Below are 23,548 nucleotides of genomic sequence, written 5' to 3'. Positions count from 1 at the left end.
CTCTTGACAAGGTTTTGTCATTTCTAGCGTAGAAGACTGGTACATAATTCCTTAGATTGATTCCTGGGCAAGTATGGTTTTTGATACTCTTGTAAGTGCTATCTTTTTAAAATCACATTTCCAAATGTTCATGGCTAGAATATAAGAATACAATTGATTTCTGTAGGTTGACCTTAGTTCCTGAAATCTTGATAAATTTATCAGGCCTCATAGTTTTCCCATGTAGTCCATGGTTCTCTACACACATGTCATTTGCATATATTAAATTTTAGTTCTTTTCAGATCTTCAAGCTTTTTGAATTTGTTTATTTGTCCTTATTGCAACAGCTAGGACTACTACGGCAATATCAAACGAAGTCATTGGTTCTCAATCTCAAGGAAAAAAAGTTTAAGGTTTCATCATTAAGCATGATGGTAGCTGTAGGTTTATGACAGATGCCCTTAAACAGACTGGAAAAATTCCTTTGGTTCCTCATTTGCCAAATATTACAGCGAATGGGTGTTGAATTCTATCAAATGCTTTTTTGTTTGTTTGGCATTTAATGAGATAATCTGATGGTTTTTTTCCTTTTAGTCTTTTAGGTTAATATGGTAAATTACATTTATCAATTTTCAAATGTTAATATAATCTTACATTCCTGGAATAAACCTCACTTGCTGGATTTCTATTTGGTAATATTTTGTTAAGAATTTTTTTTATCTCTTGGGGAAATACTAGTTTGTAGTTCTCTCACTCTTTCTCTTTTGTTCCCAATAATATCCATGTCAGTTTTGGTATCAAGTATATGCTGGCCTCATAAAATGAATAAGGAACTGTTCCCTCCAGCCCTGCTTTCTGAAAGACTTTACACAGAACTGGTGCTATTTCTTCCTAAAATGTCTGGGAGAATTCACTAGTGGAGCCAAATGGGCCTAGAGTCTTCATTCTGGGAAGGCTTTTTATTAAAAATTATATTTAAGAGATATTGGGCTATTTGGATTTTCTATTTCTTTTTTGTGTCAATTTTGGTAATCTGTGTTTTTTAAGAAATTTGTCATTCATTCCAGGGTGGAATTTATTTGTATAAAATTGTTCAAAGAAATCTCCTTTTAATGTCTGTAGGATCTGTAATAATGTTTCCTCTTTTCATTCCTTATATTGGTAATCTGTGTTTTCTTTTTTTTCTCCTTGATCAGTCTTATTAGACATTTATCAAATTTATTAATCTTTGCATAAAGCCAACTTGACACTGTTGATTTTCTCTATTGTTTTCTATTTCCCTGATTTCCACACTTACTTTTATCAGGTCCTTTTTCTATTTGTTTGTGTTTAATGTGCTCTTCTTTTTCTACCTCAAGGCAGAAGCTCAGATCATTGACTTTACATCTTTATTATTTTCTAAAAACAGCATTAAAAATCTACACATTTCTCAAAAAAAAAAAACAAAACCCCAAAACAACCTATATTTCTCTCTAGAACTATGCTTTTGCTGCTTCCCCCCCACATCTTAATGTCTAGTTGTTATTACTGTTCAGTTCAAAATTTTTTTTTAAGATTTTATTTATTTATTTATTTATTTATTTATTTATTTATTTATTTATTGAGGCGGGGAGCACAACCAGGCGGAGCGGCAGGTAGAAGGAGAGGGAGAAGCAGGCTCCCTGCTAAGCAGGGAGCCCGATGCGGGACTTAATCCCAGGATCCTGAGATCATGACCTGAGCTGAAGGCAGATGCTTAACGACTGGGCCACTCAGGCACCCTAAAATATTTTTAATTTCTTTTGTGATTTCTTTTTTTTTTTGACCCTTGGGTTATTTACAAATGTATAATTTCCAAATATTTAGGGATTTTACAGGCATCTTATTGTTACCGATTCCCAGTTTAATCCTACTGTGATGATGAGATTTACTGTGTATGGTTTTAATTCTTTAATATTTATTGATCTTTGTCTTATGGCCCAGTAGATGGTCTCTCTTGATGACTATTCCACACATACCTGAAGTGAGTGTACAATCTGGAGTTGTTGGTTAAAGTGTTTTATAAATGCCAATTATGACAAGCACTGATGGACAGCCCTGTTCAAATCCTTTTATATCTTTATTGTTTGTTTTTAAATTACTGACAGGAAAGTGTTAAAGCAGTCCACTATAGCTGTGTATTTATTCATTTCTCTCTTCAGTCTGTTTACCATTGGCCAATCTGGGTAAAGGGCATACTGGAATTCTTTACACTATTCTTGCACCTCTTCTGTAAGTTTAAACTAAATGAATGCCTGTCTTCACTAGAGAGAAAACTAAAGCTGATAGTCTCTAGTCTAAGTAAGTTTAAAGTCTAAGTTTAGAAGGATCGAACAATACCAACCCAGTATTTTTTCCAACACGGAATCTAGAAATGTATTACTTATACTCTTCAGAAGGGGAAAACAGGAGTCTAAATGATTAGATAATTTTGTTAAGGTCGCCAAGGAAAGTCAGTACTAGGTGCATGAGCCTTCCTATAAATTCTCTTGAAATCTGTCATTTGAAGAACGTCCAACCCCAAGATTCTGCTTCTCAATTTAGGAATAGGAACTGGTAATATTTTTTTCTTCCCTCTCTACATATCCTCTTTTTATGCTGATGCACACACACCAGTTCCTTAACTTATATGTGTGAGTAGTGTGTTTGTTGGTTGTTTTTCCCATAAATATCAGATGATAAGCAACAGTCCCACCCCCACCAAAGATTAACCCTCGAATCCTTATAAACTCTAACACAAGAACCTAAGGAATAAGAACTTCTGGGTTTTAAACAAGCACGAGTGAATCACTAAGAGTCCTTAGAGAGAGAATGAATTTTTTTTAAAAAAAGCAAAATTTACATGCCATTGCAGCGCTGTGCATACCTGAAGAATCGGCTTTTGTCCAAGTCCATAGAGTGGCACTCTCGTTTGCTGCTGCTAACCTCTGCAGTCTTCACTACATTGGTCCAGTGAATAGGAGCCTTACAGAAAAATACACCCAATCCTTTGGGCCGGGCCTGTAGCCGCCAAGAAGTGAGATGTAAAGGCACAGCGAACGAATCCCCTGGCATGATAGCGGGAAGCACCACGGGCTCTGCCACAGAAAAAAGGGTCAGCATCATCAGGGCATGGTCTTCCACCCAAAAGTCTGACCCTCTCAAGATAAAAGGAAGACAGACTACGGCAAAACTCACTGTCTGGAGCTGATGGGCTATCCAGTCTTAGCTCCATTGGTGTCTCAAGCCTGTTCTTCACAATGAGGGCAGACCGGACAGTGATTACTTTCCTAGCGCTGCCTTCCATCGTCACGGCAAAGACCACCCGGACAGGTGGGAGCGAAGAGAACTGTGAAAAAGACAGGAATAAAAGTACCATAGCTGGGCTCTTGAAAAAACACACAAAATACAACAATACCAACCAGAAGACCTAAATCAAAAGCAGCTTATTATTACTATAACCCTTCAGTGAAATTAGTCATTAAGCCCTAAAATCACTCATCTTTAACAGGAGTGAATATCCTATAGATACACACTGTTAAAACAGCCAATTCTAAACATTTCTAGAAAGACAGACACTCTACTCAGACGTGGTATCACAAAATGTATCACAAAGAAAAATCAGTCCTAGGCCTCTAGACACATTATAAAGAAACTAAGACCCATAATAACCTATTAAATCTTCCAAACTTCCTGCGATTTGATAAGAAACTGTCTGGTGGAAATTACCCTTCATTCACAATGCCCTTGGGTTCCTACACATCAGCCCTTATATGGAAACTATGAACAAGGCTTGTTTTCAACTCTACTGGAGGGGAATAGAGATCATCCAAAGCAACTAAACGTTCAGAAACACTGGAGTAAGACTTTGCAAAACATGAAATGATTTACCTTCTGTGGTATTTTTCTGCCAGATTACCATTAAAGTGAGAAACACTCCTTGAACACTAACAATGGGCTGGACACTGCCCAACACACACAGAAAAACAGAAGGAAGTCTTCTGAGGTTAGAACTTGTCTTTGTAAAATCCAGAGAGTGTGTAAGAAAGAGTTGTCTGTACTGGTATGCCTTTCACAGGAACAATAATTACTTTTCCCCCCTAAATGTCATAAAAATTACTCTCTAGGCCCATACGTGACTCACTGACATGCCTGTAGAAAAAGCAACATTTGTTTTTCAAAGGACTTTAAAATCAAACTTCTCTTTCTCCACAACGTTTTCAGCTCTGTTCAGTAATCGCTCTTTTACAAATGGGACACCAAGGCTCCAAAACTCAACAGAGTGGAGGGAAATAGTTTATTTTTGGTCTTGGGTTGCGGCCACTACTTTCTGTTTCCACATGTTCATTCACACATTCAACACACGTTTCATTCTACTACCAAGTGCCAGGGAACTTTTTTTTTTTTTTAAGGTATCGAACCCCCTATCAGGTACACCAAAGAGAAGGTTTCTGCAACTATCCTTCCTTGAATGAGTGTCCAGAACATACTGACAATGCTATTTTTATTGGAGAAACAAATGATACCACATCCAAGCTTCTCATACTACCAACTTTTTTATTAAAACAAACAGTACATGGAAACCAACCTAATGTACAATAAAATGAAGAATTCCATGTTTTGAACCAAGACTTCCAGGAAGTCCCAAGGAAAAGACAAACTGTTATTTTCTGGAGGGTTTTTAGAGGGATATAATCCAGGGCACAAACATCACCAAGGCTCCCAATGACCTAGCCTGGTAAAGCCTGACAGAGCCAAGGCCCAAGAACGATGGTTTTAAATTTCGATGCTGCTGCCTCCAAGCTTACCTAAAATCTCACATTTCAGAACTTACTACCATCAGAGAGAAGAAATTATAAGAAAAAACCTGAAGACAGTTTTTTAATATCATCGTCTGATTATGTTTCAAAAGCCAAATGGAAAAAAAAAAATCTTACACTATTTTTCATTCTTATTTACTTTTACGACCTTGGGACCAAAACCTAGGAAATGCAAATAGCCAGCCATACATGGTTAATTTATATTTTAACTTAGAAAGAGAAGGGGAGGTACCTCAGTGGCTCATTCGGTTAAGCATCCAACTCTTGGTTTTGGCTCTGGTCTTGATCTCAGGATGGTGAGATCAAGCCCTGAGTCAGGCTCTGCACTGGGCATGAAACCTGCTTAAGATTCTCTCTCTCCCTCTCCACTCCACTGCCCCCCCCCAACACACATGCACGTGCTCGCTCTCTCTCTTAAAAAAAGAAAAAGGGAAGAGGAGAAAGGAGCCTTAGACCACAACATTTGCATTTTCTCCTCCTCCCCTGTAACACTCAGTCTAACATACCAAGTTAGTGAAAACATTTCCTTGAAAGTTCTTATAAAAGGAAGGTAATCGTTAATAGGAAAGGACAAAGATTGATTCCAATCACATTCAGGTCATAGAGTCCTGTGATCACCAGGACGTCTATGTACGGTTCAAACGCAGTGTATATACTCAGTAAATGCAGTGACACAGGAAAACCATACTCACATAAACCTGGGGATGAATAATATTCGTTCTGCTGCTGGGGCTGCCAATCTAAGAAAGAGTCCAGAAGGCAGAGAGTCAGCACAGGCCTAAGATTACAGACCTCATTAAATTCAATGACAATGTAATTTGCTTGAAAGGGTGGGATTTATAAATAATCTTAGAAAAGTATGGTCTACCATGAAGAGAAAACATCTTAGAGGATATGGGAAAAGTAATACTTATTTTTCAACCATTCCACATACACCGAATTTCTCTAGGACACATCAACACAATAGAAAGGTATCTGTGGGGGAATTAGCCCTTTCATGACAAAATTTCCTTGGGGCACAAGAGAAGAAGTGGAAGGAACAGTGTTCTCCAAGAGTATTTTTTATGAATAAAGGGAGCAAAACGAAAGCTACGATGTCTTTGCAAATCTACACTTTCCTACTCATCACTGGCTCCCCAGAAAGGAATGTAGTCATCCTACAAAGTATGACTGAGTGCTGAGCAAGAGCACCCACAGCAGCTACACCAGCCAGGATGCCCCCCACCTGCAGGTTCCCGACAGGGAGGCCGCCTGCATCACTCCCCAGGCTGCCCCCCAACACCTAACACTGCAGGCTAGGGTAACGTTAGGGCAAGGGTGTGTGAAAGGATGTATGATCAGAAAATGAGTAACAGTAGACGTCGGTCTTTATACCAGAAATGAGAATTTGGAGACACAGAGATAGAAGGATCAAGGAACAGCATTACAAGAAATGTAAAGAAGATCCTATCTATAAAAAGAAAGCATAACAATATGTGGAAACAGAGCCAATACACGTTTGGCAGATTAATAAACTGCCAGTTGGGCCAACTGAGTATGAAATGGGGCTACACAGGTGAGGTAGTATGTGTTCACACTAACTTTGGATCTTGTTTTTCTACTGAAATTAACCATTGGTGGCTTATCTACATATTGACTACGAATGTCTATGACTGACGCCAAATAATCTTATGTCTTCTTAGAGCTAGGGGAAATGAGGAACAAGAAAATTTCACTAGAGCAAGGTTACAGGCTTAAGCGTCTGACTATCTGACATAGGGGCACGATCGTGCCACTAAACCCCCATCCGACAGCCACACACCGTAGAGGAAGATGAATTCTTATCCGGTGCCGCATAGCGGAAAAATGTCCCAACTTTGTCCACGGACACCGGGCTCACTTGCTCCCAGCCATTTACTCTCACTTGCAGCTGATGAATCCGGAGGTCGTGGGTGTGTCTATGAGGCAGAACATGGGAAAGGACATTAAGCACGATCTTAAAAAGGGAAGGAAAGTAGAAGCAAAGAGTCAAATCTGATTTGCTATATAACGACATAAAAACCGGGTTGGCTAAGCCTTTTGGTGATTACCTAATGCAAGAAAAATCAGGAGAATATTTTAACTGGGTGTTATACTTAAAACAAACGTGCGAGATCTGTAAAGCCTGAGCAAGAGTGGCATTTACCCTCCCTTTGCACAAACTTTGCAAATCCTGTGCACAAGCCCAGGTCCTTCCCCCATCCCCACCCCCACCCCCCCCCTCTATAAAATCATGACGTCAGCTAGAGCTATTCCAGTGGGCTAGTAAAACTGCTGTACCAGCAATTTCATCATAAAACCATACTCTCGGAAATGCATAAAATGACATTTTGTTCTTGGTTCCCCTGTTGAATATCTTACTTCTCTCAGAACCACATTTCATTGTTTGGCTTTGGTCCTACAAGACTACAGACAGGTTATGAGAGACGGAGCCCTCAGAGTTTCAGGGCTGAAGGGCTTGGCTGAAATTGGAGCAGAAGGCAGTGGGCAGAACAGGAGGAACGGGAGGAAATTGCACATTTAATTCTATTTTAGATTTTGCCTAATTCAAGCCAGAAGTCTGAAATGGGGAACTGGATTTGAAGCTGACAGGAAGGGGGGAGGGAGGCAGGGAGGTGGGGTACAGTGTGCCAAAGAGGGAAAAGCCAGAGAAGGCATTTATTTTGATGAATTCAAGCAGAACAGTGGGACTTGAAATGGGTTACCAGACATGTACGCCAGAACGGAAATGACAAAGAGGTCAAACCCTTTCTGACACAACGGAGGCAGAGCTGATGAAGAAATACAGCCAGCAGTTCTATAATTAGCTTCTCCAGGAACTCTGTGGAACAGGAACACGCCCACCACTCGTCCCTGGAAATTCTACCGTGGCTTCCAGGTACATGTGTCCGGCATGGTGATTTTATAAACTCGATCTTTCCTGTGCAGTCATGGGGGCGGGGAGGGGTGGGGTACAAGAGCGGAACCCGGCCCTGAGAGAATAATGTGTGCTGGTATGGGCTGTGCACAAGGAAGAACGGTTTCACTCGGGAGCACGTTTGCACACAAAGACTTCAAGCTCCATGAAAGCGTAAGAGCACAGAAGGCCAAAGCCGGGGTCTTCAATTTCAGCTCGGCTTGACAATGGATTGAGGCCCAAATGCTAAAATCTTAACCTATTCACTATCCACTGGAGAGCCCTTCCCCTTAAACATGTTTGCAAATAAAAGGACATTTTATGACCTCTCAGTAGCCAGAGAGAACCTTCTTTCATGTTTTTTCCAAACCGCTGGCTGGCTGTTTCAACAGTGCACGGGCTAGCGGTCTCCCGCGATGAGTCAGTGCTATCCTCCTTAGAATCAGAATTTCTTATCATTGCTGGCCCTGCTTCCCGAAACCACCTGCTTGCTCAAAGAGCTATGTGGCACACACGTATCTTAAAACCGAAATCAACATGCTTTGATAACCTTTTAAGAATAGCATGTCATTCCAGTTATGGGATGAACAAGTCACGGGGAGAAAAGGTACAGCCCAGGGAATACAGGTGGTGGCATTTTAATAATGCCACACGGTGACAGATGGTAGTCACAAGTCACACTTGTGGCGAGCACAGGATAATGTGCTCGAATCGCTATGTTGTACACCTGAAACTAATGTAATCTTATGTGTCAACCATACTACAATTAAAAAAAAAGTAAAAACACACAAAAACCCCATCACCACTGCATCATGAAAACCAGGCTCGGAGAGGAGACAATGAACTTGAGTGTTGTCACCTGCCTATGCCTCAACCAAATTATGGGCAACACACTGGCCCCATCACCTCTCATGTCAATTAAAGGGATAATTAATGGAAATAAGTGTATTTCCAAAATAGCGAAAGGAAACATTGGTTTTCAAAATACCTTTAAAAAAAATGAAACATTAAAATCATTAATAAAGGTAAGTGAAAAGGCAAAAAACTAGGGACAATCTTTTGTAACATACAGATCTATACAGTATATTTTGGGGAGAGGAAAAGAATGAACCACACTTTACCTGTGTCTAAGCTTTCCTCTTGCTTCAAATTCAAAGGGAATCTCTTCCCCCGTGAGGACTTCCCGCCATTCACTAACATTGTGAGCATCATCAAGAAATGTGCCATTGCCTTCTGGAATGAGCCCTGGACTCCCACTGTGGGACAGCGCAGCCCTGGAAACAAATCAGACAATACCAGCTTGTCTGTCTTTCTCTCTCAATTCCCTCTCACCCAGAGCTCGGGGCTGGGGGCAGAAACCCTCCTGGAGCTTGATCCACAGAAGCAGCCCAGAGAGCCTGGCTCCCTGGATGACCTAAGAGGTCAGGAACTGCCACTATCTTTGTGACAATCGCAGCACTGGTGAACCTTTAGAAAGAGCTGAAAGTGATCACCGCACCACCATGTACCTCCAGCAAGAGTCCAGTACATAGCGGGACATGTAAACTCAGTCATGAGTTTCAAAAGTAGTTTTTAAGTGACTATCTGGAATGTAACAGACCTAAACCACTTTTGAAAAACAAACATCTCCTCGGGAGCATTACCATACTTAGTGACGGCAGGAGAAACGTGGCTTCGAATTGGCCAATTCTGTTATTTACTTCATGCACCTCGTTCCCTAAAGGGAAAGATCAGCATGTATTTGGAGGAGAGAGCCAAGGTCTACATGGGCAGGAAGCTGGTAGAGAACATCCTCACTAGGCCCAGGTAAATTCTCTTTTGTTCTCCAAGCTCCACCCATTTCCATCTGGGGTGAACTGTTTTCTGTTTGGGGAAATGGGAGGGGAATATGGGAGGTGTTTTCAAAGCCGTCTTGGAAGAAAAATGCAGGATATTTGGTTTAATAACCACATTCAGCTTCTTTTAAAAGGCGGGGGGGGGGCCTGAGGAGAAAAGACGAGATGGCTTTTCCTTCCCACTTCCTACTCACATCCTTAATTTGCTTGACTTTTACCTTAAACATGGTGTGTACCAGGGCTGGGGTCATAATTTGGATATTTCAGACTCGGGACCTGCTTCTCCGGCTACAGTTTCCAACTCCGTCATAAATCTCAGCAAGTCAGCAAGTTATCGATTCAAATACAATCCTAAGAGCTTCCAGAAGGGGCCCACCTTGCACTGCTGGGCTGGTCCTGCAGAGCCTTTGGTGGCAGAAACGGCTCAGGGGGGCACACTCTGTGGGCCTTACCTGGTGGGCGTGGTGGTCAGGGTGGCAAACCACAAAGTGCAGCCTGTGTGGTTCCTCAGAGCAAAAGGGACAAACGGCTGCCGGCGCTTGGGGGTCTTCACCTCTGCTACGGGCAAAGATAGGAAGGCTGTTAGCATAGGCCTCTGTCTGGGAAGCAGAGACCCTCCCCAGACCTGCATACGGTGCCCCTGTCTCTCATGCAAAGGGGTGGACGGTGGAGGCCACAGACGTGGAGCCACCACTGGTGTGTCGATGGGACACATGGGATCTCTGTGTCCTCTGCTGCCTGCTGTGTGGTGACGGTCCCCCCAACAACTGGCTGTGATGGGGGACAACTCCCAGACCCCAATCCTCCCACGACTCTCATGGGCCTTAACTCAGGAGAAGGCAGCAGGCCCTAACCGGGCTGGAATCAAGACAGAGAAATGGAGCCCCACGAGTCCCAAAGAATATATTCTCAGTGAGTGACCCAAACTGTAGCAAGATACAGCGCACATACTTATTCCAACTTTGTCCAAGATGATTCCCTTTCTATAAGAGCTACACTTCAGTCATACTACGCATCTTTTAACAAAAAACAAAAAACATTCTTTTCAACTAATAGCTTTTTCCCCCTCCCTGGAAGATCAGAAATATACTATCCCAAAACTTTTTAAATGGAATTTTTAGCTCATTTTTTTACATCGATACCACCACCGTCTGCTATTAGGTAGGCACTGAGGAGACTACAAAAGGAGCATTAAGTATGGTTTCTTTTCACAAAATAGCTTCTAAGCAGGGAAACTGGAAAGAAACACTGATCAATCCAAAAGTGTAAGTACCCATATTCCAGAGACCTGACTGTAACCAGAGAGAAGTGAGAGTCCATGTGGCCAGAAATGGCTTTCCAGTGCCCAGGCTGCCCTGAGATCCTTCTGCGGGCACCACTGCCCTGCCGTGTGGTCTGGCCTGGACCAGCATGGGCATGCCGAGGGGAGAGGCTCAGTTCCTCTTAGCAAGGGCCTGCACCTCCTCTCCCGGTCGGTGGGTCGTGGTGGTACTGAGACAAAGTGGGAGGTGGCGGCAGGAACCACCAAGGCAGCAGCCACGTGCTCACGCCGCGTGGACTCTACCAACAGAAGAGGGCATGGCCCACTCTTCCTGCATGCCCAGCTTTAACGCACAAAGACAGCCTGAGAAAGACCGGGACGCACATGGTCTGTGGTTGTGGAAAATGCCATCTCGAGGTGACCGCACCTGCCCACTGAGAACACTAGAGCAAAATTAAATGTCCCTTACAGGTCCACAAGGTTCCAGCAAAACAAGCAGCAAACCCTGCCTTCTCCCACAGCTAGAATAAGGCCTGGGCCAGGGTGATAAAGTCAGTAATCGCTACTGCCTTTTACAAAGTAATCACTTTTTTTTCTTCTCCTTTGTGTCTTCTAAAGTTTTCAGAAGTTTGTACTATAAAACGCTGCAAAGGGGCGCCTGGGTGGCTCAGTCGTTAAGCATCTGCCTTCGGCTCAGGTCATGATCCCAGAGTCCTGGGATCGAGCCTCACATCAGGCTCCCTGCTCGGCAGGAAGCCTGCTTCTCCCTCTCCCACTCCCCCTGCTTGTGGTTCCCTCTCTTGCTGTGTCTCTCTGTCAAATAAATAAATAAATAAAATCTTTAAAAAAAAATAAGCTAAGGCAAGTTCTGTTTTGATAAGGATAGTGGCTGAATGGAGTCTGAGAAACAGTAATCCGATAAATAAACAAATAGTCTGCAGTGTGTCCCTACAATTCTGTGATTAGTCTTTAGAAACACCCCACATACTTCTGACAATAATCTCCTAGAATAACTCCTAGATAACCACCGAGAATACACCCATTTCTCATGCCAATGGCCTCACTTAGTTCCCAAGGTTGGCTTTAAAAAAAAAAAAACATGACATCAAGTACAAAATTAAGGAGTAGCTGTGAGGCTGGTGACAAGAGCAGAGGGGGAGTAAAAGATTTAAGAGCTGTCTGCTGGCTAAACAGCACTTACTGTGCCACCTTAAAAGGCACCTCCCTCTCCAGGAGTGCAGGAGAGAGCTGCTTTACTACAGCAGATAAAGGACCCAGGAGGGAAAGGAGCCAGATGTGCTTTCATATCCCACTGTGAGCCAGACTGTAAGTTTCCATTTGCAAATTAGATTTAAAAAAGAACAGGTGGCAAATGGCTTTGATCACACCGTAATACAGAAGAAAGTGCTAGGAACCCATATAAAGACAGTCACAAGCATGTGGCTCTGGAATGAAGCAGTCAGGGTAGGCACACAGCTTTGGTCCCCAAGCTTCCTGTGCTGATTACACACACCAGCACAGACTTCAGCAGCCCACTTCGCTGAGAATAAATAACATGGGAGTGCTCACAAATCCAAACCCGACACCAGGGATAAAGCCGACATCTCCTGCACTAGGGTCTCAATCAACTGTGCACTTGTCTTCGGCACAGCACCAGAGAACCACATTCCCAAGTCCATCCAAGAGAGCAGTATTCCCTGGTGGCCCCAGAAAATCTGCCTCGAGTGACCAGACTTCACTCTGTCATAGGCTTAGAGAACCTAAGACTCCTCACGTGCAACTCGGGCTTCACGTGGCTGAGGAAATTTTTAGCCTGCTGGACTTGTTGCACAGAGCAATGTGGCCCTTATAAACAGTTTAAGTTTTCATGCTATAGGAGCATCCAGTCCATCAGAAAGGACCTGGTTTGTAAATCATAAGAAATAGATCAAAGTCCCAGGCCTGCTACCAGCTGGTCATGTGCATGAAGGCAAATTACTTTGTCTCCCTCATCAGCTAAGGCACCCAGGCTGCTTAGCCCGAAAGATGAAATAACAGACGTAGAAAAGCTGAGCACCTAAATCCGTTAATACATGAAGATTCAATCATGGGCTTCCTTTGTGAACCCTCCCCTACACATCCATCTCGGTAAAACCTTGCAGGAAAAACCCCTGTACTGCCCCCATGCGTGAACACCCCTAGTCTGAACCCCTGGTAGAGGAAGCTCAAAAGGTCTTTTTTACAAAATATATCATGACCCTGGCAGGACCTGGTGTTAGCCAAGTACAGACACATGCCGATTAAATCACACTCCTTCAAACAACTAAAGGAATGAACATCGTGGGATTCCCATTCATGGAGGTTTACGGTGTTTCCTATCATACTTACTTCAAGGGTCAGAGACAGAAATAGGGCACATTTTATTTTCTGTCTCTGAAGCACTTCAATTTATAGCTGAAGAAATCAAGGTTTGTGTCTAAGCAAATATTTACTGGTAAATTTTTTCTTCACTTGATTCCTGATCATGATAACGTCTACTCCACAGAGCCCCTTGCATTGCCATAAGAATAAGTGTTCACTGAGGATTCTATAAACAAAGACCTGTAGCACTGCCTGACGGAGAATGCTCTGCTCCATTTCCTCGCTTTTCAAAATGAGAAACCCTCCGATGCTGGGTATTTCTGCCCCATACACTGTGGAGCTGGCTCCATACCCTCCGAGGGTGAGGGTGGACGGAAGACACGGCACATCGCCCGCTCCTGATATAAGGCGTCATATTCATCAGCTGGAAGTGCTCAAACCTGGGGTATCCCATTCAGCTCCCATTCACAGAAAATTGATGTACAAGGCGGTTCTTCAAACAGGAAAATAAAACAAGCCCTCGCTTGGCTATACTGTACCTCTAGCATAGATCTGGTGCTCTAGGTTAGTCAGACTGGCTGTACTCCTAGTTCTAAGGTAGACAAGGGGGAGGCCTGGTAGACAGGAGAGACAAAGTTAGAGGGTAAGAATAAATATAGTGAATAAGAAGACTCACCTCCAAAACATAAGCACAACGAGAGTACATTATAAAAATAGCAAGCACCATGCAGTTCCAGGATCATTCCCGTCAGTGACTGCTAAGAGCTAAGAAAGTACATGACAAAGCGAGCGGGACATTTTTATGCTAGCTTTTACTGTGGAGGATGTGTCACAGCAGCGTGCTCCTGTTTTTCTCAACGGGGGAAAGAAAACATTGTCAACATTCTCTTTAACGGAATGACAAGTCTTGTGAGGCTTTTTCACTTGAAGCGTGTATGCTCTTCAACGGCGTGGAAAAGTTACCGAGACCGGGTGGCAGCTGCTCTGTTCCGACTCGGAAAAGGCAGTGCCGGTGGCGTGCTAATCCCCTGGGGTCCCGAAATTTCAAGGGAAAGAGTCAGTCTGCATTCCAAGTGTAAACAGTCTCCACCAAGGAGTTACGGCATAGTATTACTTATACTATAAATTAAACATGGAAGGTTTTAGAACGTTTACATTTGATATCTCCATCAAATGTCCTTTGAATACCAAACTAACAAAGTGCATAAGGGGCCATGCCATGCGGGTCGACCTGCAGAAACGCAGCCCTTACTGAACAAAGCCAACAAGGATGTAAAAAACGAGGCCACTGTTTTCTTTCCCCTGCTAAAGAAATAGTGAGAAATCAGCAGCTCCCTTAGGCTGAATTTCATTTTAAGGATCTCTATTTCAAGGGCTCATTTTGAAGCTGGCCTGAATGAAATGTACAAATTTGGGGGTGGGGGGGTGTAACTAAATGTTCATGAGTAGGAGGACCTGAAAGATGTGATCTGTTCAACAAGGTTCAAGTCTACAGACTTTCAAGACAAATTCCCCACAATTAATTTAGTAGACCTCTTAAAAGAATACAATCCCATCTGCTACACGTGGTACCGCCCAGGAACGTCCAGTAGGAAAAAAGGTTTGGAAATTCAGGTATACTCACGTATTGTCTAATTAAAAAGATTTACTTTTGCAAGCCTAAGTAACCATAAAAATCTGTCAGTAAATAAAAATCCAGCTTTAATTTCACAATGGCATTTAACACAGAGAAGGCAGCTTATTAACTACAAAGAAAGAGGAGAAAGTGTTTTTTTTTTAAAAAAGGTGGAGGGGTAGAGACAAAAGAAAATCCTTCATTGGATTCCTGAAATTAGGCCTTCCTCGTGTTTACACTGCATCTGGATTTAAGATCCCCTTGTATGAATAATAATTTCCAAAACATACTCTCTAGGACACATTACATATTACAAAGATTATTTAGAGTCTTCTGGGTAGACTGTTAACATTCTTTTTACACACAAATTGGGAAGGTTACAGGAGCCAGACTTGAAGCTGATGATATCTGAACAGCCCTGGCTCCTAAGCAATGACCTTGAGACTCAGAAGCAACAACTGGGGAATACAGAGAGCAAATATAGCTGACATTTCCTTGTCCCTCCTTCCAGAAGTACACGGCAGATAGAGAGTCCACTTCTACACCCTGAGGAGAGACGAACCCGTTCAAATACTTCACAAACTAAGAAAATCCATCTTCCCGTGACATGTTTGCAGACCAGATGGAATATTTAGGCATTCATGAGCCATGTGAAGTCCAGCCAGGACTCCCCAAAGAAACCACACTGAAAGAGTTGGGGCTGAGTTGAATTTGGAGGACAATGGCTTATGGAACAACTAAGGACTACACGGTTGGCCGCCCCAGTCTCCCCAGCTCTAAGGAAATCAGAGCTCCATGGTGAGGCATTAAATAAGGAAAGAAAACATCGTTAACAGAGAACAAACGGACTGCTTATTCTTCAAAAGGCTGGGTATTCAATTCTTTCCTACTTTATGAACAATACGGAGCCCTCCTTTTAACAATTTCTTCCATGTGGGATCCTGCCTGCCCTCACCTCAAGAATATATCCAAACTCTGCACCTCTAGATTTGGAAAACCGAAAGGATAGCTTTTAAAATCCAGTCCAAAAGTCCAAATCAACTGGAAAGCTTTGCCAAGTTAAACACACTGACCAGTGGCTGATCTTGATGTGTTTCAGGCGCACAGCTCATATGCAATGTTACCAGAATTTAGAAGACTGTATATTGCACATCTTTTCTCTCCCACAAAGGTGGAATTGGAGCCCATATTAAAAATTCAGTATTTTGTGCCAGAAAAATGTCTCCTGCAAAGATTAAAACAGAACTATAGAAGACAGTCAGAATTTCCTGTAGGTTTTTTCACAGAAAATGATGATTCTATTTGGATTTCTCAATGAAACATGACTGTGTTGGTCAACAGTGATTTACTCAGACATGTGTAGAGAAAAATCTTACTTTGTCCAAAGCATGGAGGATCCACTGAAGAGCCCATCCAGTCTTCTGATGTGGTTGAATCTATCTCCTTTTCCTGCTTACAGTAATCTGCCATCCACGATTCCTTGGTACTTACATACTGGTCTAGAAAGAATTCCCCAAAGATATTAAGTATGGAAATAGAAAAGGTTGAGGGTTCAAGTCAAATAATTTCTATTCAGCAAAACTAGCTTTTGTTGAATGGTAACTGCGTGCTAGGCGCTCTGCTAGGTTCTCAGAAAGTCTGTCCACTGGAGAACTCAGGCTCCACTGGAAGAAATCAATGTTAGCCAAGCAACCATCACCACAGAACCATAATGCGGAAGGAGCTAAAACAAGGACATCAATAAAATTTTACAGGAGCACAGAACAGGGGAAGATTCACTCTGCTCTGGCAGAAGTGGCAGAGTACACACCAAGATCCACAGGAATCTTCAGAGGTGTGGGGACCTTTGTTCTGGGCCGTGAGGAATGAACACAGGTCAGAGATCAGGAGTTTACCTACCAATGGGATTAAGGGTGTGGAGACATCCCAGGCCAAGAGAACAGCATATACAAAGATTTTATTTTATTTTGAAGATTTTATTTATTTGACAGAGAGAGAGACACAGCGAGAGAGGGAACACAAGCAGGGGGAGTGGGAGAGGGAGAAGCAGGCTTCCCGCTGAGCAGGGAGCCCGACGCGGGGCTTGATCCCAGGACCCTGGGATCAGGACCTGAGCCGAAGGCAGTTGCTTAACGACTAAGCCACCCAGGCGCCCCTACAAAGATTTTAAAGACATGAAAGTACACAGTCCTTTTAGAAAACACTGAATACCTTGGCGTGACTCTGGCCCAACATACTAGGGTAGGGACATAGCAAAGCAGTCTAGAAAAGAGAAATAGTTTGTGAAGCGTATGCTATGTCATGCTAAGGGACAGGGTTTCGAGACAGAAAAACCAGTGAGGAAGCTGTTTCAAAAACAAACAAACAAACAAAAAAACACCTATCTCAGGAAGCTGAAATCTAGCAGACAATTCTCCAGGAGTGATTTTACGGTTTTGAGAGGAGAAGTATAACGGGAAGGGCAGGTTAACAAAATAATTATGATGCACCACCCCTGGATAAAGACCTTTTCTACTAATTAAGGTATGATATTTTTTAGAACAGAAATTATTGGTTTCTGGTTTTCATTTCCAATAGTTGGCTATATATAAGATTTACTTAAATACTAAGAGGTCACAGTAACATTTCTGGGTTTCAGCACAGTATTAGGAATAAGGAATTGGAGGTGAAAAAAACAACAGCTTTACCAGAGACAAGAATGCCTTTTGGAAGCCATTTTTAAATAGACAGATGCTCATCAGAAATATCAATAAAATTCTTTTGTTGGAAGTAAGTTCTTTTTTATTGTAGCTTTCTAAAACACCACCCTAAACTTTATCTAAACTTCCAGATGAACACATTATAGAAGAAATGACACAGGATCAAAATAATACAGTACAGAAGGACCGTCAGATCAATTATCTGGGCAAATTTCCTGAATGAAATCTGATAATGTAAAATGGTGGTTTTATAATTTGGGGATCAATGAACTTATGGTCTCATTTCACTATACATTCTCTTCATCTTATTCTGACATGGAATAAGCCAATGGATATCCTATGAGCCTCGATCACACGCACTGAAGAAAGTTCACAGATGTGCAACAGTAGTGTTATCACTCAGATAACTACAGTATTATCAAAAATCAGATCATGTAGATCAATAATTCAAACAGTGAGTGTGGGTTTTGATAGCAAAGGTAGGCAACACCTGATTGCATGATAACATTACTCTTCTCTTAGATGACATAAATACAAGCATAGGGTGGTTCCGACTCACCAAATCGAGTTGGGAACATACATTTCAAGGTTTTCAAAGAAACGTTCAGAATATGCATCGTTAGCTTGGCAACCCTTCAACCCAGTGATTTTCAGAGTCAGGTCAACATGATAACTTGATGGGACACAGTACAGGCCACTTATCCTACTGTAAAGACAATGTCAAACTATACCTTTTAAGAATTATTCTGTGTGTGAGTAGCCCGAAAGAAGTGAATCTAAACTCACTCCTAGGACATTTAAGAAAAACCTGTGACCACGCATCAGGGAGAGAGTTCATCCCAAACAGAGAGAGAGTTATGTTTCCCAAATAGTCTGAGCTCTTGCTTGATCACTGATAGCATTAACAAGGGTGCCAACTCTGCAGCAATGGGCTAAAAAGGCCCGGCTAGGGTTTATCAGGAAAGCAGCCTCGGTGAGTAAGTGATGTCCAGTGTGGGCCCAGGTATTTGCTAAACCAGGATTAACAGTCTTCTAGACAAGGAACTTATGTACAGAAAGGTACTGATCTTCTAGAGACAACTTTCCACTCACCAATTAGCACAGAGGTGATGTTGATATCCAAACGGGGTTTGGCCTTGGCTTCCAGCTTCAGTCGAGGAGCATGGAGACGACTAGCTGCCTGCTGTTGCCAAGATACAGAGCATGGCCATGGCTCAATAAATGGCTCCCAGCCTAAGAGAACACAGGAAATAAGACATCTGTTATGCAGATATCAAGAGTTTATAGGGGAACACTGTTCACAAATGCTCAGCAAGGACAAACTACAGCTTAACAGCTTTCTATTTCCAATGTGATTTCACAGTGAAAGCACCATCTTCAGTTACAGGTCACCCTACAGATGTCTGTGCTGTCTAGAGGATGTGAGTGGAAGGACAGACACGTGCCCCACATGGTCTTCCAGAGGTGGGAGGAAGAAGGGCACAGAGTATATGTGCCCTCTCTCTTAAAGAGCAGGCAGGATCTGCTTTTGATCCCCTCAAGGTAGAAAAAGGAGTCTCGGACTCAGGATGCAAAAGTACTACCGGTGGCTGAAGTAACCCTTAAATCCGATTCTCCTGCCAACATCAAGAATCCACCGATTGAAGAAACAGGTACAGCATAATTGGATATTCATCAACTTAAGTTTTTCAAATTTCTAATCTTAAAATGTCATATGTACAAAAGGTATGGAAATAACGTCTACGTGTGATTTAAAGAATAAAATTACTATAAGCACTCATGCAGCCACTATTCAGCTTAAGAAACAGAAAATTAAAAGTCCCTTTGAAGCCTCTGAGTGCCACTCTCCCGTGTCAGGCCCCCTTCCCACCAACCCTCTCCCACCCAACCCCAAGTAAACATTAGTTTGCAGCTTTAATCATTTCCTTGCTCTTCTTTATAGTTTTACCACACACATGCATTTCTTCAGAACATGCTGGTGAGTTTGTCCTACTGGGGATCTTTACATAAATGGAATCCAGCCATACGCGTTCTTCTGCAAGTTTCTATTTTTGCCCAACAGCGTGCCTCTGAGATTCACTCACATCACTGCCACGTAGCTGTGGCACACTTATTTTCCAGTGAATTATAATCCACTTATGGATACACCACAATCTATGTATTCATTCTACTTCTGCGAAATATTCCCTTGAGGCCACAGCTTTATAGCTATGAGGAGGAACACCACCACAGTCTCGTACTTGTTTCCGAGCACACGTGGGCCAGAGAGCCTCTGGGGTATAGACCTAGAAGGAGTGTAATGCTTATACTCAACCTTGCTACACGTCAGATTGTTTTCCAAAGTGGTTGCACCAACTTCCAATTCTAATGGCTAGAAGTTAGAGTTCTGTGGCTCACAGCAGGGTCACACTTAATTTTTGCCAGTCTGCTGGATGAGAAAAATGGTACCTCCCTGTGTTTTTAAAGACTCAACTTTTCAAGACAGTTAATTTTTAACAGTTTTCTAACTAGACTCCATCAGCCACAGATCAGGTGATTGACCAACAGAAATCCAATCCAATACGTAGCATCAAGTAAGTACATTTGTCTCCTCGCACCCTTTGGCACTTAGTGACCTGAATGTGTTCACACAACTTTAAAACTAAGCAAGATTTGCTCTGGGAAAATATATGATTCTCAGAAAATGGCTTCCATATGCCCTGTAAGAGTCTCTCTCAACTAGTAAGACTTGGATCAGTATTCTAAAGTTAAACATGCTGAACGGTTAGGAAATCAGAGTGCTACCACTCTTAGAAAGTGAATCCAGAACACGGAGAGGAAAATGCTAACTAACATACAGAAGTAAATGCGACACGTACTCTAGAACCATCGGCGGCAGCAGCACAATTAATGACGCTTCGTCCTCCAGTGAAATCAGAGAGCGGTCGCTCTGAGGCCTAAGCCTTGGGTTGTGCCACTCTACTTTGTCCACACCTACTAAGAACTCTCTTAAGGCAGAGAACTTCACACTCAAACTGCTCAGCCCTAGTTTACCACACCGTCTGAATGTCCATGTGTATGGGCCCTTACCTTGATCCTCCCAGCAGATGGAAAGAAACCTGAAAAAGCTTTGCAGTGTTATCCAGGTTCTATGTCTCCAGAAGAATCACCTGCTCTGATCAACAATGTTTTGCTTGAGGGAGTAGGGTATGGCAGATTATACATTATCACTGGCTCAGGATGCTTCTAATGAAACAGGTCCAGCGAGGAGGAAGGATGCTTGACGTGTAAAATGCTTATGGTCAGAAATCTCCCTTGAAATCTAGCTTCTATCAGGGCCAGACAAATGATCCTTTGCTCCTGAGCAATTCCATGTTCTAGAATGAGCCAACCTCCAGCATCAAAAAGAATTAACTAGGAAAACTTCTTTTTAAATAACTCAGTTGCAACATATCAGATATGTTAGAGAAAAGAAAAATCTGTGTCTTTTGTGCCTAGGCAGTCACTTGTGTTTCACCTTTCCCTGCTCAGCCCCACCCACCCCCTTTCCCTCATGCAAAATTTATGTAGAAAGAGGCCCAGGCAAATACTGAAGTGTGGTTTTTAAACCCCATAATCACATACGCTTAGGTACTGACCTGACAGAGCGCGGTTGTAATAATCTCCGGAGAGGGTGAAGTGGGCGTACCCTTCAGGGCTAGCTCTTGCCTGCTGCAGAAAAGTCAGACCTGCAAAGAAAGCACACCTTACAGCAGCGGCGGGGCAAGAACAACCAGAACGTTCTTTCTTGGATTAAGTCTCAGTGAAGAGACAGACGTGAAACATAGCTGATACTGATGACCTCATAGGAAAGCACATGCAAAATCTTGATATTTTGTTCATCATGGGCTTTCTGCACGAATTCTGATTTTTTAAAAAACACTGTGTTAAAATGTTATTTGTCTTAATTCCTGAGTTTCTTGGCACCCCTTTCACTGTCGTGCCTGAGGCAAAGGCCTCCTCTGCCTCCTTCCCGTCCCAGCCCAGCCCCGGCACCCACGTGTCTCTGTGTATCTCAAGTCTGCAGGAACATAAAGAACAAATATGAGCTCAAAATTTTAAGATTACTATAGAAAAATAAGAAGTAATTATTCCCCACAGAAGATAGTCAAAATTCCAGCTGTTACTCTCCACCACGTGGCCCTTGTGGGGCCTTGAAGCACACGGAAAAGGAAGCCTCTCTCGTGCACAGAGGCCCAACTCAATCCCCGGGACAGAATCTTCCTTGAAGGAAAAAGAGGCTGGCAAGGTCAAACAGTGGAAAATTGAATGTAAACCCAGTGGTGAGATTTTCACGTACTCTCCACAGAAGCCCCATCTGACACTGCCTGAGATGACACGGTTGAGGAGGAGGTTCTCATCCCCTCGTCCCCTGCTACTGAAGGACAGCTCTCAGGGCCCTAGGAGGACACTGTGAGGTGAATGTTCTAGTAAGACTCTGTGTGCTTTCTTTTTAGACATACATAGGGCAGAGCATTTTCTGAGCTTATCTTTTAAATGCCTCTAATAACAGGACTCTCTGTAGTCTTTAGATACATAAAAAAATAAACAAAACGGAGACATCAGGAATTATTTAGGTAGAGCTGTTAATATAACAGAAATTTCATCAATGACAATGTCTTTTATTCCCAAACTAGAGGCTGAAGGCCACATATGGCAAATAAATACACATTTCTTTAAAATACAAATAATGAAAAACAGATGTAAAACCATTATCTAAATTTCACCCATACTGCTAAGTGGGGAGCATGAATATCTCACACACACACACACACACACAAACACACATACAAGACGGGCCCCAAATAACTCAGCTATCACTGCAAATCTTCAAGACGAATCTGAACATCAGGAAAACACTCACGGGAAAAGGTGAGCTCAGCCAGAGGGACGTCACAGTCCATGCAGTCGTCGATGAAGCAGATGCACACGCTCTCGGCTTTCACCTCCACTCCAGAGATTAGCCGCGCCACCACGGGCCCCTGGCTCTCGCGGCCACTTGAAGCCAGGGAAAGAGACTTCAGAGGTTCGGCATTCTTAAACAACCAACTTGCTGCCTTTTTCAGTTGGCCTTCAAGAAAATTTAAAGGTGATCAGTTCAGCCAGTTTGCACAGCTACTCAAGCAGCTCATAGAGGAAACGTTTTTAGGAACCTACTGGACAGCCCAAGAGAACCCTGCTCCCAGATGTACTTACTCTTAGACTTAAAAAAGAAGGAAAAAACTAGCATAATGATAGGAATTCTACTTCTAGGCAAATAGAACGAAGCCCCCTTGCACACCTTCCACTCAAGTTCACCGCCCTTCGTGATCTGGTTCAAAATGCCTCCAGGAGCCATCACTCCTCTACTAAGACATCTGTCGGAGGAGAAGAGAGGAGAGGAAGAGACAGGGTCCAAATTCTAGATGTCACTCGGTAGGGAAGTATGTAGTCTTGCGTGTACTGATGTGCGACTTTGTGACTGTTCTCAAATGTCTTACTCTGTACATACCTTGTCTTCTCAACCAATCAGGCATTCCTCAAGAACAAAGAGCGATGAGAAGGGCATGTGCGTAATATACAACTGTTAAAATAACAGCCCCCTGAACACTACCAGATTGCTAAAGCTATAAAGGAAAGGAAATCAATGCAACCCCATATCTATAAATTACTAGAGGCCAGTACACGGCACAGGGATAAGTGGTTAAGGGCACGCGCTCTAGAAGAAGATGGCCTGGCTTCTGATTCCAGCACCTAGAGGATGCTGTATCTTGGGCAAGCTACTTGGTGTCTGTGCCCAACAACACACACAGGGCTGCTGCAAGGAGGAAACAGACGAGTACATGGAAAGTTCTCCTACGAGCAGAGCCTGGCACGTATCAAAGACTCTACTGATATTAGTTGCTGTTATCATTTTTGTGACTGATGGAATGACACCTTAGCTACTAAAGAAATAAAAGTTAACAAAAATCGAAAACACTCTTGGAAATTAAAAAGAAATGTTGTGTTAAAGAAAGAGAGAAAAGAATAGAAAATGTAAACACTAAGTTAATTAAACTAACACACAGTGACGTCTAGGTAAAAACAAAG

The 23,548-nt window shown here is 42.7% G+C and overlaps 1 protein-coding gene across 1 annotated transcript in view; it reads right to left on the bottom strand.

Annotated features, from left to right (window-relative positions):
* VPS13D (vacuolar protein sorting 13 homolog D) overlaps positions 1 to 23,548 on the bottom strand; it is a 243,709-nt gene that overhangs the window by 137,293 nt on the left and 82,868 nt on the right. The window contains 11 exon segments of the mRNA XM_044914385.1: positions 2,865 to 3,075; positions 3,176 to 3,326; positions 5,490 to 5,537; positions 6,599 to 6,734; positions 8,833 to 8,985; positions 9,999 to 10,104; positions 13,687 to 13,761; positions 16,139 to 16,261; positions 18,554 to 18,694; positions 21,079 to 21,168; positions 22,344 to 22,550. Coding sequence (XP_044770320.1) covers positions 2,865 to 3,075; positions 3,176 to 3,326; positions 5,490 to 5,537; positions 6,599 to 6,734; positions 8,833 to 8,985; positions 9,999 to 10,104; positions 13,687 to 13,761; positions 16,139 to 16,261; positions 18,554 to 18,694; positions 21,079 to 21,168; positions 22,344 to 22,550 — 1,441 coding nt within the window.

The sequence above is a fragment of the Neomonachus schauinslandi genome, chromosome 4 (assembly GCF_002201575.2).
Source record: "Neomonachus schauinslandi chromosome 4, ASM220157v2, whole genome shotgun sequence".
In the NCBI taxonomy this organism is placed as follows: Eukaryota; Metazoa; Chordata; class Mammalia; order Carnivora; family Phocidae; genus Neomonachus; species Neomonachus schauinslandi.
Note: the sequence above shows the minus strand (reverse complement) of the source record. Positions and strands in the feature narration are given on the sequence as shown.